At 31.9% G+C, this 16,507-nt stretch overlaps 2 protein-coding genes across 2 annotated transcripts in view; both read left to right on the top strand.

Moving 5' to 3' along the window:
• The window catches only part of LOC114327693 (brain tumor protein), a 396,953-nt gene that overhangs the window by 105,272 nt on the left and 275,174 nt on the right, over positions 1 to 16,507 (top strand). The window lies entirely within an intron of this gene.
• LOC114327705 (N-acetylglucosamine-6-phosphate deacetylase) overlaps positions 1 to 16,507 on the top strand; it is a 39,974-nt gene that overhangs the window by 10,535 nt on the left and 12,932 nt on the right. The window contains exons 2-4 of the mRNA XM_028276404.2: positions 10,593 to 10,864; positions 12,823 to 12,955; positions 13,255 to 13,343. Of these exons, the coding sequence (XP_028132205.2) occupies positions 10,593 to 10,864; positions 12,823 to 12,955; positions 13,255 to 13,343 (494 nt within the window). The remainder of the gene's footprint in view (positions 1 to 10,592; positions 10,865 to 12,822; positions 12,956 to 13,254; positions 13,344 to 16,507) is intronic.

Genomic DNA, 16,507 nt, shown 5'->3' with positions numbered 1-16,507 from the left:
ATATATATATATATATATATATATATATATATATATGAAAAAACAAAAGATGTAGATCTTTGAAACACACTCAGTGATCAAAAGATCCACAGGTACTGGTTTGGACGACCACTCGTACTAAAACAAACAAATGAAATAGAGAATGCGGAAAAATCCCCTTACGAACAATTCACACATCCACTACTTCGGGCTGGGAAAAATTTTTTGAATAGAATTGAAGATCCAAACACTCATCTTCACCGATGAGCCCATAGAGGTTGAAGAGGGCGAAACACATTTCTAAGAGCTGGTGTTTGGATCTTATATTCTATTCAAAAAATTTTTCCCAGCCCGAAGTAGTGGATGTGTGAATTGTTCGTAAGGGGATTTTTCCGCATTCTCTATTTCATTTGTTATATATATATATATATATATATATATATATATATATATATATATATATATATATATATATATATATATATATATATATATATATATATATAACCCGAAATGGTGGATGTGTGAATTGTTCGTAAGGGGATTTTTCCACATTCTCTATTTCATCTGTTTTATATATATATATATATATATATATATATATATATATATACGTCTTCATATCAAGGCGAGATCCGACTAAATCGAGGACAACCCGAGATCCACCAATAGGAAATTAATTATTGGAGTATATTGTTCATAAGTATCTTTATAATTAACATATTAATCATGGCACACTTAGAGGGGAAAAGATTTTTGTACTTAAATTTTTCTGATAAATTTACAGCGAAACGAGATCCGTCGCTGAAAAGTAAAGGGGAGGACTTATATACGAAATTTTAGATATTTACCGTTCAACGCGAGATCACACACTGATGCCAGCTCTAAAGAGTATTAGTCGAGCGGTTGGAGCTCGTGTTGTATTGTATATTTCCCACGATATAAAGATATATATAATGGGCGTAACTTTTAAGTATCGCTTCTTTTGTGTCTTTAAAGTCTACGATTGACCTTTCAGAAAGTCCCTTAGTTTTATTACATACATAAGGGTGTGAAAAAAGAAAAAGAATACTTGACAAATAATAACCATTTAATAATGATAATTATTTGCAATACAATATTTTAAAACTATACATTAATATTCTTAAAAAACACTTACTACGAAACCAAAATGTAATTATTATATTCTTAAATAATACAAATTGTTACAAAATAATTATTTAAATGATTGCTTGTTTTAAAAATACATTACAAGAAAGTAAAATTTTTTATAAATATTATTAAAGTTTAAAAAATAAAATAACTCAATATGTAATTATTATTTGATAGTTAAAAAATGATTTTAAGTAAAATGATTTAAAAGATAAAAAGAAACACATAATTTTCAGGGTCAACTCCTAATTGCATGAAAATTTGGATTTAGATTCTACCCATCCCCCACTTCAAAGTTGAATTTGTGCCGTTGATTGCTTTTACTTGGAGGGTGAAAAAATATACGTTTAAAATAAGTCCGGAAACAGATCTGACTAAGTTTAAGCAACTTTTGTTCTATAGAGTTTTTTTAACTTAGGTACTAGGTTAATTTAGTAGTAGGTACTAGAGTCACTTGCGACTAAAAATATTTACTTTTCAACAAAAAAAAAACACGTTTTTCGGCGGTTTTTCGCAAATACTCAAAAAGTAAGTATTATATCGAAAAAATATTCTTGGAAAAAATGTAGCATATAAAAAAAACGAAAAAATGATATATTCTTAGTCTATAGAACCAGTAAAAGTAAATTTGTAGCTCATAAAAAAGACGATCTTATCCTTCAAATTCCAAAACAAATATTTTAACGTGATACATAGTACCAAAAAATGAAAACTCTACTCTTTTCGGGGAAAACCCATTAAAATTTTTTTAAAGTGTTAACAAAAAGCTTTATTTTATTTTATAAAAGTTATATACGGGTAGGAGAGACAACGGAACGAATTTTCGAACGTTTAAACAGACGACATCCCAGATTTACCAATTTCTGGACAATTGATCCAAAGGCTGGATTCTAACAACGAAACAGTTGTGGATTTTCAAGTTTTCAATGAGAGTTAGAATGAAAAAACATTAGTGACCTCGAGTATGATGGTTTGGAGAATTTGGCTGGTTATATCTGCCATAAATTGAAGGACTCCAGTATTCAATCCGAAGATGTTTCAACGTAAACGTGGGTTGATCATTTGAGTAAGTGTGGTTTATGTAAACCATCAGACACTCTCTTGTCATATATTAAGTAACTGGAGACAATTTTTCCTTCCACATGAATGGTGATTCCATTTTGGTAACTAAAAATTATTTAGAAAACCTTATGTCCAAAAGTGTAACTGTAGACTGTTCTAACAAAGCGAACAAGTTACTTTTTAGGTCTCGGATGTACTTCCGAATTAAAGAATTAAACAAGTCTCTTAACAACCTGACATTGCGTAAAAGAAAAATTATGAAAACTGCTACATAGTTGCTGTATGTACGTCTATTTCACATGCACAAAATTTAAATAAAGTGCATGGCAATGCACAAAATTTAAATAAAGTGCATGGCATGAAAACTGTAAAACTTATTTTTGTCTTTTCCAAGCCTCTTACTTAAATCTGATGAAATACATTATTTAAAATTAAAAAATTTTGTTTTTTTATCAATCCATTAAATTTATGGTTTTATTTTGGGGCTTTTCTTCCCCTTGGTAAAAATTATATTTACTAATGTGTAGGCCACTAATCAATTTTTGCCAACTAACGAAATATAATAATTTTAGTAGATATCGATTATATGAATATTTTTATTTTCCGGATACCAATATAATCAAGAAACTGGGAACTTTACAAATAACTGAAAATCAATTTAAATAAAAGTAAATAGTTTAATAATTTTCCTCTAAACTATAAAAATCACTTAGTTTCTTTTAGTCATAATTCATTCATTTGTACTATTCTCAAATTTGATTCGCGTTCGTATTACGAACGCATAGACGGGACTATGCTTTACTCTGTTGTTAACGTCATGCGCCAATCGGGCGAGCTTACGTAACTAGAATATTAGGGTGGGCATATTTCCGGGTCCCGGTGAATTCGTATCTATTTTAATCCCCATCCTAATTACAGACCAACTGGCAACTCTGGTGCGCAGGTAATTTTTAAATAACGCATTAACTACCGGTGAATTGGCAACTTTCATTTTTTAAGTATTGTTGATAATCTAATATCGGTATTCCAGGTATTTAGCGCTGCACTCCTAGAAAATGGAAAAAATGTCACAGGAATTGAAACCGATGATGAAACGAAACGCAAAAGAGAAAACTTGGATGATTGTTTTAATAGAAGTAAAATTAAAAAACGGTCACCAAGCAAAGCAGGCAACGAAAACAAGGAAGACATGGAAAATGTTATGATTACAATAATGAAAGAGCTAATGAATAAAAACGATGAAATGCTTCAGGAAATAAAACAAATAAGGAAAGAATAACAACAAACCAATAAAGAGTTAATGGGTGTAAAAGCAGAGAAACAAAAACTAAAAAAAGAAGTAAAACAGCTACATGAATGAATGGAGCAACTGGAGAAATTTAGCAAAAAGAAAAGCTTGATCGTAACTGGGTTGAAAGTAGAAACAAATGATTATAAGAAATTAAAAGAAGAAATGGAAAATTTCAGAGCCCAAGAGTTGCAAATACAAATAAAACTAAGAAGTGCAAAAAAATAGGAGAAACAGTATGCGCAATAGAAACAGAAGCCCTCACGGATAAAATGGAAATCCTAAACAAGAAACGTAAACTAAAACAGCATAAAGATCGTATCTATATAAACAACGATTGGACATCTAAAGAAAAAGAAATACGAAAGGAAATAACTAAAATAGCAAAGGACGAAAGAAGCAAAGGTAAGCAAACGAAAATCGGCTACAAGAAATTAATAGTGAATGGCAAAATCTAGATATGGGACGAAGAGAAAGAACAGCTGATAGAAAATTCAAAAAACTAATAAACTAAGAACAGCGGCTGAAATATGATATTGACATGGCAAAAAAAGACTCGGAAATGCAAACGGTTAACGAAAACAAAATAACGCACACAAAATAAAGAAAGAATCTCAATAAGAAGAAAAGAACAAAACCCATTAGAATGGGCTCTTGGCATATTAGAACCATGCTGGCAGCAGGTAAGATGCAAGAAATAGCTCTTGAAATGAAAAAATACCAACTAGAAATCCTAGCCGTACAGGAAATACGATGGAAGAAAGAAGGAAAAATTGAGAACAAAAACTTTAGCATGTATTATTCGGGAGAAAACAAACAGGAAACGAATGGTACGGCATTTATGGTGAACAAAAAAATGAGGAAAAAACTGATACAATTCAAAGCAGTTAATGAAAGGATATCTTCATAAGAAAATAAACAAGCCCACATCTCGATAGTCAATTGCTATGCACCCACCGAAGAAGCAAACCAAGAAGATAAAACAGAATTCTAAGACATCCTGGAAGAAACCTGTGAAAATATTACGAGGAATAATATTGGGTGATTTCAATGCAAAGATCGGAAAGGAGGACTATAATCGTAATGTAGCTGGCAAAGAAACCATTCATGAAACTACGAATGATAATGGAGGAGAAATCTGCAACCTAGCAGCAGCAACAAATACATATATAGTTAGTACTGGGCATAAACATAAAAAAGAAATCAAAATAACATGGATGATACCAGGAAGAATGGATGGAAACCAAATAAATCATACTCTAATTTCGAAAATGGACACAAATAGTACAAGACGTAAGGTCATATAGAGGGGCAAATAGAGGCACTGACCACATATTGTTGATAGCAAAACTTAAGATGAAAATAATCAAAGCAAATAATCATAAGGAAGGAAAAAGGAGGAAATGGAATATAGCCAATCTGAAAACGCAAGAAACAAAGTAACAATAAACAGAAAAACTGGAACAAAAATTGGGTCAGTACGAGCACATAGAAGTAGAAGGAGACTGGAAAAACATAAAGAACAGCATAATAGAGACAGCAGAACAAACAATAGGATTCCAAAAAAACAAAGAATCGAAAGAATGGTTTGATGAGGAATGTCACCAAAAAAGTCAACTGAAGCACCTCGCAAGAAACAAATTGCTACAAAGTGCCGAACAGGAACAACTGGACCAATATAGAAAAGAAAAACAAGAAGCATTGAAACTCTATAGAAGAAAGAAGAACACATGGATCTCTGAACAAATGCAAGAATTAGAAACGAATAATAAAGACAACAAGAAATTGTTCGAATAGATAAAACAACAACACAGTACCAAAAAATCTGTCACAAAAATAAACAAAAAAGATTGGGAAAAACATTTCACGGACCTATACAAAAACGACATTAAGGCATATTCAGAGGATGAGGATATAAGAGATAACAGAGATGAAGAGGAAGTCGCACCAACTTATTAGGAATTCATGGAGGTATTAAAACAACTAAAAGTAAACAAAACGCAAGGGCCAGATGAAATCAACAACGAACTGATCATCAACGGCGGAGAGGAGCTCACGAAGCGAATGCACAAGTTAATGGTTACAATTTGGAAGGACGAAAACATGCCCATAGAATGGAAAAACGGACACATCGCACCAATCTTTAAGAAAGGAGATCCAACTAAGTGCTGCAACTACAGACCAATTATGCTACTAAATACAACGTATAAGATATTGACCACAATTATAAGAAACCGACTAAATCAATACACAGAAAAAATTATAGGACCATATCAACAGGGTTTTAGAACAATAGATCAAAGGAAGATCAACAATAGATGCAATACACGTACTGACACAAACAATTGAAAAAAGCTATGAACATGACATAGAATTACACATACTATTCATCGACTTCCAACAGGCCTTCAACAGCATATACAGACAACAATTATTAAAAGAAATGAAAAAAATGGAGATACCGGCAAAATTAATAAGACTAACTAGAATGACAATAAAAGACTCAACAGCAAAAGTTAAAACAAATGAGGGCGATACAAATGACATCAAAATAGAACTTGAAGTAAGACAAGGAGACAGTCTGTCAACGACAAACGACACTATTTAATATCGCTCTAGAAGGAGTTATTAGGGACACAGTGCTGAAAAAGACAATTATTCAAAGCTCAACACAGATCATAGGATATGCAGATGAACTGGGACTGGTAGCACGAGATAAAAAAAGACTAGAAGAGGCACTTTTAACCCTGGAAAGAGAAGCAAAGACGAGAGGACTAATAATCAATCAGAATAAAACAAAATATCTTATAAGCACACGAGACAATGTAAACAGAATAGCAGAAATAAAGATAGGTGAAAATACATTCCAGAGAGTAGATTGCTTCAAATACCTGGGGGTGATGGTGGACGGCAAAAACGGAAGGAGTATAGAGATAAACGACAGAATTAAAGCAGGTAATAGAGTATATTGGAAATATCACTAACTACTCAAGGACAAAAACCTGAGCAAAAAAAAACAAAATCAAAAATATACACAGCAGCAATCAGATCAGTGATAGCCTATGGAGCAGAAGTAATGTGCCTTACGAAAAAAGACGAAGAAAAGTTAAAAATAATTGAGAGAAAAATTATAAGGATACATGGCCCAGTAAAGACAGAAACAGGGGAATATTGAAAGCTGATGAACCATGAAATAATAAATATAAATAAAGGAGAAGATATAGTAAAATTCATTAAAGCACAAAGCCTCAGATGGTTTGGGCACACACAAAGAAGAGGGGTAGAAGAACTGATCAGGAAGATAATGAACTGGAAACCAGTAAAAAATAGACCAAGAGGAAGACCAAAAATTAGATGGGAAGATCAACTGCTAGACGATATATCAAAGATGGAAATTGCAAACTGGAGAGAAAAGATTCAGGACCGGAGAGAGTGGAAGAAGATAGTAGAGAGGGCAAAAAAACATCACAACCTATGAACTAAGACCTAAAGGAAAAGCGGACTAATTTACCGCGTGAAATGGATTAAAAGAGCTCATATTTGAGCGAATTATACTCTAACAAGAGTGAACGGTCCATGTAATAATTCCAGGTATGTACCTGTATAAATTACCCTCCTTGAAGTTGGTGTAAAAGGTATTCACCATTTATGTATTGTCTTTTGGAAGGATTACTAGAGAAAATCCAAATAAATTTTGAAAAAATGGCTGAAATCGCTGAAATTCTTGTAACAGATTCCGTAATGAGTGTACATGGGTGGTAAATGATTTTAAATTTCACTTAAAGAAAGTGCTAAAAAGTCTAAAACATTTATGGTACTGTTCTGCATCTGGTTTCCAGGCAACCTGTTATACCGACGGTTAGTTTTTTTAATATTTTGATTAGTAACTATGTTGGTTATCAACAATTTGATGTCAAAAATGCACATTTTGCCATTTTTTGTCTACCAGTAAGAAGAAAAACATTCAAAACAAAATTTAAGATAACCGCATTATAGAGCATGAAAAAACAATTTAAACAAGGTTTTATAAATTTCGCTATACTTAATTGTTGCTTATAAAACTATAAATTAAGTCAGTTTAACGTTAAAATATAACTTATGTAAAAAATACAACTTATATCTCGATATTACGTGAAATAGCTCAAAGAAATGAGTAAAAATACACGGTTTTTATGACACTCAGTGTAACTACGTAACAATTGTCTTAGTTTCTATATCGACGGAATAACAAAATTTATGTAAATCTGACCAGTTTTTTCTCAATTTAATTATTTATTGACAATTTAAATGAAAAATAGCCGATTTTAAGAATTTTCGTCTATAAGTTACAATGTTTTACCAAAAAACTGAAAAAAGAACCGATGAGTTTATTGAAATAGCCTTAAAATGAGTTGAAGTAAAATAGAATTGGAGCTTTGTTTATCAATAAACATTAACTATTCAAATTTATTTCTTACGTTTTAAGCTAACTACCTGAGGTACCCCTAAACCCTAAAAATGTCATCAAAACGACGATTGTGAAGCTCTTCCGACTGGATTAAAGAAGCTATTATCGATTCAAACAAAAGTTGTGTATTTTTAATTCTAAATTTCAACTATTTAATTAAAAATAAAGTGTTTCAGTTGAAAATTCAAAGTTGCTACACCCACCGCTTTCGCAGGCAGAATAAGAACCCTGCTATTGCATAAGTATATAGATTTTGAAAAACCATTCAAAAAGCATTCCAAAGTTTTTTCGATATGCCGTCTAGTTCTAGAGATATTTGACAATCGCCTTTCTGGACAGAGCCCTTAAATAATGTAAACATTCTTATTCAAGCTAGACATAAGCCGAGTGAGAGAGCTGACCGTGAAATTCATTTGCGATGTTTCCAAATTTACCGGATCTCGGGTTGTCTGCAAAATATATATTTACCATATACACAACGGATCGCGCGCGCTGCCATCTACAGCGGATTTAGTGGAACCACTGCAATATAAAATTCACCAAAAGGGGTGCAAAATGAGGCCCAGACAAAAATCGATTTCCTTGCACCCTAACCATTGTTACATCGAGATGTCACTATATACACGTGAATACAAGGTGAGATCCAAAATCGGATCTCGCCTTGCAAAACGGATCTCATCTTGTATAGCTTATGATACAAACGGATCTCGCCTTGATATGAAGACATATATATATATATATATATATATATATATATATATATATATATATATATATATATAATATACCAAAAAATTAGAATTTAAAAATAAAAATCGACCTGTTTCGGGATTTACCTCCAGAGACGCCTATTCTCGAGAAAATGAATTTATGCCAACTCAAACGTCCTCACTGTATTTGTTTATAAGCCAAAAAATTGTTTATAACCTTAAAACAGTGCTGAGGCCGCTTAAATAATCCGATTTTAATTCTGTAAAGTGTATTAGATAGCTAGAGAACCTCTTTATATGTAAAAAATTAGCAAACTTCTAAATGGTCTACTTTTTCTTCAGAAAAATTTTAAATAATTTTAATTTTTTTAAAAAAATTTAGATTACAAAATTATTCTGCAAAATCTATCAGGTCGATTTTAATGAAATTTGGTGAACGATTTAAGTATGTTGTAATAATTTTCTAAACGAATTACGAAAGTTCTATGTGCAACCAAAGTGGTTGAAAACAGGCTTATTTTGCCCCCTTATTTTGTATTTATTGCTATTTTGCAGAAAGGGTAATAATTTAAGACATTTTTACCCAGTCGTTTATTATACAAAATTTAATTATACTTATTTTATTTCCCTACGACTTTGTTCCAAAATGAATTCTTTTAAAGTTATACGCAAAGAAAGTAGAAAAAAAATCGATGTTTTTCGAAATTTTTAAATATTTTAATTTTTTTATTAATGTTCCGGGCATATTTGAGTAGGAGCATAAATCCATTATTATTGTTGAAGTTGTCACCTAACTTTATCTGCAAAAATCCGAATGCCACCTCGCACATCCAAAAATAGACGTTTTTCACAGATCCGTCCTGCTCTATACACCCATGCATTCAAAATTGTCCACCCTTTCAAAATTAGAGTTTACTACTTACAGACCTCACTCTCAAGTATTTTTCTTTTGTCCCTCCCATTATTATATATTTGGTTTTGTCTTCATTTAGCTCCAATCCGAATTTGTATGCTTCTTCAATAATTTTCTTCAAAACTCTTCTTCTTAATTCATTTGTGGTTCTTGCTAGGATCATTAGATCATCAAGAAATGCTATGCACTGGTGCTCATTTTTCATAATTGTTTCTTTCACCTTCATGCTGCATTTTCTGATTACAGTTTCTAACACTAAGTTGAATAATGTAGTGTATAAAGGATCTCCCTGTCTCAACCCTTTTGCAACAGTAAATTGATCTGGAATGTGACTGTGCCAAGCAGTTTCACAGGTAGAGTTATTTAGTGTCATTTTTAGTAGGCTGATCATTTTTTTTTGTTATACCCAAATGTTCCATTGCTTTATACATTTTGACTCTATTGACTCGATCATATGCTTGCCTAAAATTCACAAACAAAACATGCAGAGGAACTTTACCTTCATAACAAGTTGTCTACACCTTCTTTAAGGAGAGGATTTGGTCTATAGTAGATCTGTCCTTTCTAAAGCCGGCCTGATACTCATGTAGGATTCTTTCCGCATAGCAATTTAGTCTATTTCTGAATATTCTTGCCAATATGTTGTATACAGTATCTAGTAAAGTAAAACTATACCTCTATAGTTGTCACACTTCAGTTTGTCTTCTTTTGTATACAGTTGGCATACCCGGGCCTCATACCAATCAGTTGGCATTATGTCATTTCCCCATACTTGCACTATTAGTTGCTATATTCTTCTCTGCAGTTGATTTCCACCAACTTGATCATTTCTATGCATATATTATTTTCTCAGGACTTATGTTATTATTATTATTATTCATTTCTTGTATTTCTGTCACCACCTCCTTGTTTGTAGGCTGCCTTTCATCTATCTCATCTTCTCCAACCGCCCAATTTCCAACTTCTAAACTGCCAACTAATAAATTATCCTCAATAAAAGTTAAATTTGTCAAACATATTTTAACCCCTTTGATCACTTAGGTGGATTTGGTTACGATTTTTCATATCATGGGCATACAGAAGAAGCTGTGAAAGTTGTATCAAAAAAGTTGTTGCAACATGGTGTCACTGGTTACTGTCCAACAGTGGTAACATCGCCTGCATATGTTTACCATGATATTTTGACAAAGATACCGAAAACCAAAGGAGGCAAAGATGGTGCTGCTGTTTTAGGCATACATGCCGAAGGACCCTTTATGAACAAAGAAAAGAAAGGAGCGCATCCTGAAAAATACATATTGCCACATAAAGGGGTGAGCTAACTTTTGTTGTTTATTTTAGAGGTCTATTTGTATATATTTTTTATGAATCCTGATTCTTTCCTTGGATATATGAATTTGATCTGGAATAACCAAAAATCAAAGTTATTTATATATAAAAGCATCCATCTATGAATCCACATTTCCAATGCTTCAGTTTTTTTTTATGTTTGATACTTTTTTTGTACACACTATTGCACCATACAAAAGTACAGACCAAATATAGCACTTAACCATTCTTTGCCTTAGTTTTAAACTGAGATGATTATTGCAAAGAACTGCCTTTATTTTCAAAAAAGTAGTTTTAGTCATTCACATTACTCTTCTGTGTTTTATTTTTATGTCTGGATATAGTTGGTCCATTATGATGGTTCCCAAATATCTAATTTTGTGAACTTTTTCAACTTGGACTTCATGTAATTGAATCTCTGCATCTGGATGGGTGTATTGCAAAGCAATTAATTTATAAAGTGAATTAAAGGCAATTTATGTTTAAAAAAATTGAAAATATACGATTTTGTTTTGATTTAAATCTGTCTCCTGCCATCCCCCGATAGCGCTATTTCTAGGTCTACCTGTTATCAAGGAGGCTATGCAAAAAGACAGATTTACAACAAAACGTCCGTAGTTCTCGGTACAAAATAAAACTATTTATACCGTAGTATGGTTAGAACGCCCTCTAACGGGGAATAAGTAAAATGAATGTCGACTCGATTCAAGTTCTCTGTTAACCCAGATATGACAATATCAAAAGGCACCGCTAGGAAAATATTCCAATATGCGGTTCAGAGAACCTGTATGAAACGAGTCTTTGTACTCTAATACAGAGTATGACATTAGTAAAAATAGAAAATATACGGTTTCGTTTTGATTTAAATCTGTCTCCTGCCACCCCCCGATAGCGCTATTTCTAGGTCTACCTGTTTTCAAGGAGGCTATGCAAAAGACAAATTTACACCAAAACTTCCGTAGTTCTCGGTACAAAATAAAACTGTTTATACCGTAGTATGCTTAGAACGCCCTCTAACGGGGAATAAGTGAAATGGATGTTGACTCGATTCAAGTTCTTTGTTAACCCAGATATGACAATATGAAAAGGCACCGCTAGGAAAATATTCCAATATGCGGTTCAGAGAACCTGTATGAAACGAGTCTGTACTCTAATACAGAGTATGACATTAGTAAAAATAGAAAATATACGGTTTCGTTTTGATTTAAATCTGTCTCCTGCCACCCCCCGATAGCGCTATTTCTAGGTCTACTTGTTATCAAGTAGGCTATGCAAGAAGTCAAATTTACACCAAAACGTCCGTAGTTCTCGGTACAAATTAAAACTATTTATACCGTAGTATGGTTAGAACGCCCTCTAACGGGGAATAAGTGACATGAATGTCGACTCAATTCAAGTTCTCTGTTAACCCAGATATGACAATATCAAAAGGCACCGCTAGGAAAATATTCCAATATGCGGTTCAGAGAACCTGTATGAAACGAAATAGCGCTATCGGGGGATATTTTTACTAATGCCATACTCTGTATTAGAGTACAAAGACTCGTTTCATACAGGTCCTCTGAACCGCATATTGGAATATTTTCCTAGAGGTGCCTTTTGATATTGTCATATCTGGGTTAACAGAGAACTTGAATCGAGTCGACATTGATTTCAATTTATGTTTTATTTCGATATTGCGTAATGTGATTGCATATTGTGGAATCCTTTCCGTTTTCTATATTTTTCGTCGTCTCTATTCCTTGTAAATGGTAGAAGGCAGAGATTCAGGATGCTAACAAAGAATGGTTCTAATAAGGAAGGTTTTAGATTTAAATTAGTGTATATTATTTTTAATAATGTATTCTGTATCTGAGACCTTCCTACTTTCTATTTTAATTAATTTATAATTTAGAGCCCTGATCAGATTGTTTGTTAAACAATGCATGTATTTTATTTTTAGTCTTTGAAACAAGTTAAAGAAACATATGGTGAAGGATATGAAAACATTACCATCATTACTCTGGCTCCAGAATTTAGTAGATCAGATGCCATCATAAAGAAATTGAAAATGGACAATAAAATTGTATCATTAGGTAGTTTATTTCTTTATTATTTATTTAATATCTTAGAATTACTAATTATGTAGATACATTTTTTTCCCAAAACTGTCTAAAATCAATTGCTAATTAATTTTGAAATTTGACTTTGGTTTAGCTGCTTGTAGTTTTCTCATTTCTTGGTATTTCCCTTTTTATGTGCTTTGGATCATTCATCTGGTATGTTCTAATACCAGAATTTTCATATTTAACTAATTTTCTTTTGGGAATGGTCCGATTTTTAAACGAAAACACAAATCGCCTTCCTGAAATAAACATAAAGACATCTTTTGTAGGACATTCCATGGCAAATTTGGCTCAAGGCGAAAGTGCTGTTAAAAATGGCGCAAGTCTCATTACTCATTTATTCAATGCGATGTTGCCGGTAAGTATTGTAATGCTTTTTAACGCAGTTTATTTAGTTTTTATTTAAATTTATTTACATTTATTTTATTTTACTATTTACACTAAAAATTATAATTTATACAGGGTGAGGCAGATAAAGGGCCTATTAGAAATATCTCTAGAACTAAAGGTAAGAAAATCATGAAAATTGTTATACAGGGGTTTTGAGGTGTGAGCTATTTAATGAAAATATTTTGGTCTCTTTGCTACTTCCGGTTATACCGGAAGTTGATTGTAACTTCGTTTTTTTTAATGGGACACCCTGTATATTTTTACATTTTTTTATTCTCCTCGATTTCTTCTTTCTTTAAATATAAGGTTTTGTAATATTATACAGGGTAGGTTAAAAGATAATTACGTTTTCTTATTAATTTCGTAGCAACATTCACACCCTGTAGGCTTGTAGTAGTTTGACATAATAAACTCTATTTATCTTCAAATGATTTTTAATATAGTCTTCTATTGTTAACAATTATTAGTATAGCTAAATTTTTCGTTTTAGTGTACAGGGTTGGTCGAAACACGGAATGAGTATTTTCTGAGTTTTCTTAAATGGAACACCCTGTATTTTAGTATTGTAATGAAATGTTGTTTTATGGTACATTTTAATTACTTAAGCACTACCTATACCTAACTGCTTTAATTTGTGAGTTATTGTTGATTCAATCAAAACATTAATTGCAACACAAAATATGTGAAATTGTATTAGGTTGGCCGTGAAAATATTCAATCACAAATAATTTTTTGGAAATAAATACATATTAATCTAGACTGATACTTAAAATTGCCAATAATGGTTGAACTGTCAAAATACCATCGAAGTTAAGATTGTTGGTGCGATTAACAATTAAGCACAAATTAAATGAGTTAGGTATAGGGAATGCTTAAGAAATAAAAAAGTACCATGAAATATCATTTCATTACAATACTAAAATATAGGGTGTTCTATTTAAGAAAACTCAGAAAATACTCATTCCGAGTTTAGACCCACCCTGTATACTAAAATTAAAAATTTAGCTATACATACTAATAATTGCTAACAATAATAGACTATATTGAAAATCATTTGAACATAAATAGAGTTTACTATGTCAAACTACTACAATCCTACAGGGTGTGAATGTTGCTACGAAATTAATAAGAAAACATAATTATCTTTTAACCTACCCTGTATAATGTTACAAAACATTATATTTTAAGAAAGAAGAAATCGAGGAGAATCCAAAAATGTCAAAATATACAGTGTGTTCCATTTAAAAAAAACGAAGTTATAAGCAACTTCCGGTATAACCGGAAGTACCAAGTAGATGAAAATATTTTCATTAAATAGATCAGTCTTCAAAACCCCATTATTCCAATTTTCATAATTCAGTTACCTTTAGTTCTCGAAATATTTCTAATAGGCCCTTTATCTGCCTCACCCTATATATACAGGGTGTTTCATTAATAATTGTCCATATAGTAACTCAGTGGTTTCCAACCTTTTTGTACCCCCTTAAAAAAAACAAAAGATTGTTGCGCCCCCCTAATTTTTGAATCTAATTTCATAAATACTCAAATTATATTAAAATTTATTTGATGCACTACAGAATAATATACAATATAATGTAAAGATATACATAAAAAATAATAAAATTTGCTTTTTAATAGTAGTTATCCCATTTTTAAATTAATTTTCAGATATTTTGTTACAATTTCCTCCTTGTAATAAACAATTGTTACAGCTGCATGCCCCCCTTGCAACAGACTCGCGCCCCCTAGGGGGGCGCGCCCCACAGGTTGGAAACCACTGTAGTAACTGGAGAAACCTTAGCACAAAATACGAAGATTTAACCTAAAACACTTAAATAAACTGTGGTTCCTTACTGAGTTACAGGGTGTTTTATCTAAAAATTTAAAAAATATTTTTGCTCAGAATTTCAAAACTATTCGACGTATCCTTTTCGTATTTGGCAGGAAGTATAGGTACTGTGCCAACTATTAAATTATGTTAAACAAACGTTTCTGTCTATTACCAGAGGCGTACGACGGGGGAAAGTGAATGGTTGACCCTTTCCGAATTCTACGCCACTGACGGAATTGCTATTCTAGTTCAATTTTTGGATTCTCCAATACTTTCTATGAAAATAATATACTCTCCATTCTTAACGATAAAGTCATTAGTTTTCGAGATATTTGAAGTTAAAAATGAAACGACACGGTTATTTTGATTAATGTATTGTGTCGCTTCATTTTTAGTTTCAAATATCTCGAAAATTAATCATTTTATTGTTACAAACGAAGAGTATATTATTTACATAAAGAGTATGGAAAAATCAAAAATTTACACTAAAATAGCAATTTCGTCAGTGGCGTAGAATTTGGGAAGGGTCAACCAGCCACTATCCCCTGTTGTACGCCTCTGGTAGTAGCTAGAAACGTTTATTTATCTTAATTTAGTAGGGTGTACAGTAACTACACTTTCTACCAAGTATGATAAAGACACTCCAAATAGTTTTAAAGTACTGGGTACAAATAATTTTTAAATTTTAATCATATTAATCATATCATAAATTAATCAAAATAACTGTGCCGTTTCCTATTTAACTTCAAATATCTCGAAAACTAATGACTTTATCGTTACCAATGAAGAGTATATTATTTACGTAGAAAATATTGGAGAATTTAAAAATGGTACTAAAATAGTAATTCTACCAGTGGCGTAGAATTTGAGAAGGGTCAACCATTCACTATCCCCTGTCGTACGTCTCTGGTAGTAGCTAGAAACGTTTGTTTATCATAATTTAGTAGGGTGTATAGTAGTCGCACTTTATACCAAGTATGAAAAGGATACCTTGAATAGTTTTAAAATATTGAACAAAAATAGTTTTTAAATTTTTAGATAAAACACCCTGTAACTCAGTAATGAACCATATTTTATTTAAGTGTTTTAGGTTAAATCTTCGTATTTTGTGCTAAAGTTTCTCCAGTTACTATATGGACAATTATTAATGAAACACCCTGTATTTATCTCCCGACAATATAAGCCCACACCGTTCACATCGGAATAAATGCATGCATTACAATATTCTAAACGTAAATACTGTCCCGTTGTTCTGGTGTAATCTAAAATATTACGATCCATGTAGGAAGATGAAAATATAG

This window comes from Diabrotica virgifera, chromosome 7 (genome assembly GCF_917563875.1).
Source record: "Diabrotica virgifera virgifera chromosome 7, PGI_DIABVI_V3a".
Lineage (NCBI taxonomy): Eukaryota > Metazoa > Arthropoda > Insecta > Coleoptera > Chrysomelidae > Diabrotica > Diabrotica virgifera.
The sequence above is the reverse complement of the archived record's forward strand: the minus strand, read 5'-3'. Positions and strand labels throughout refer to the sequence as shown.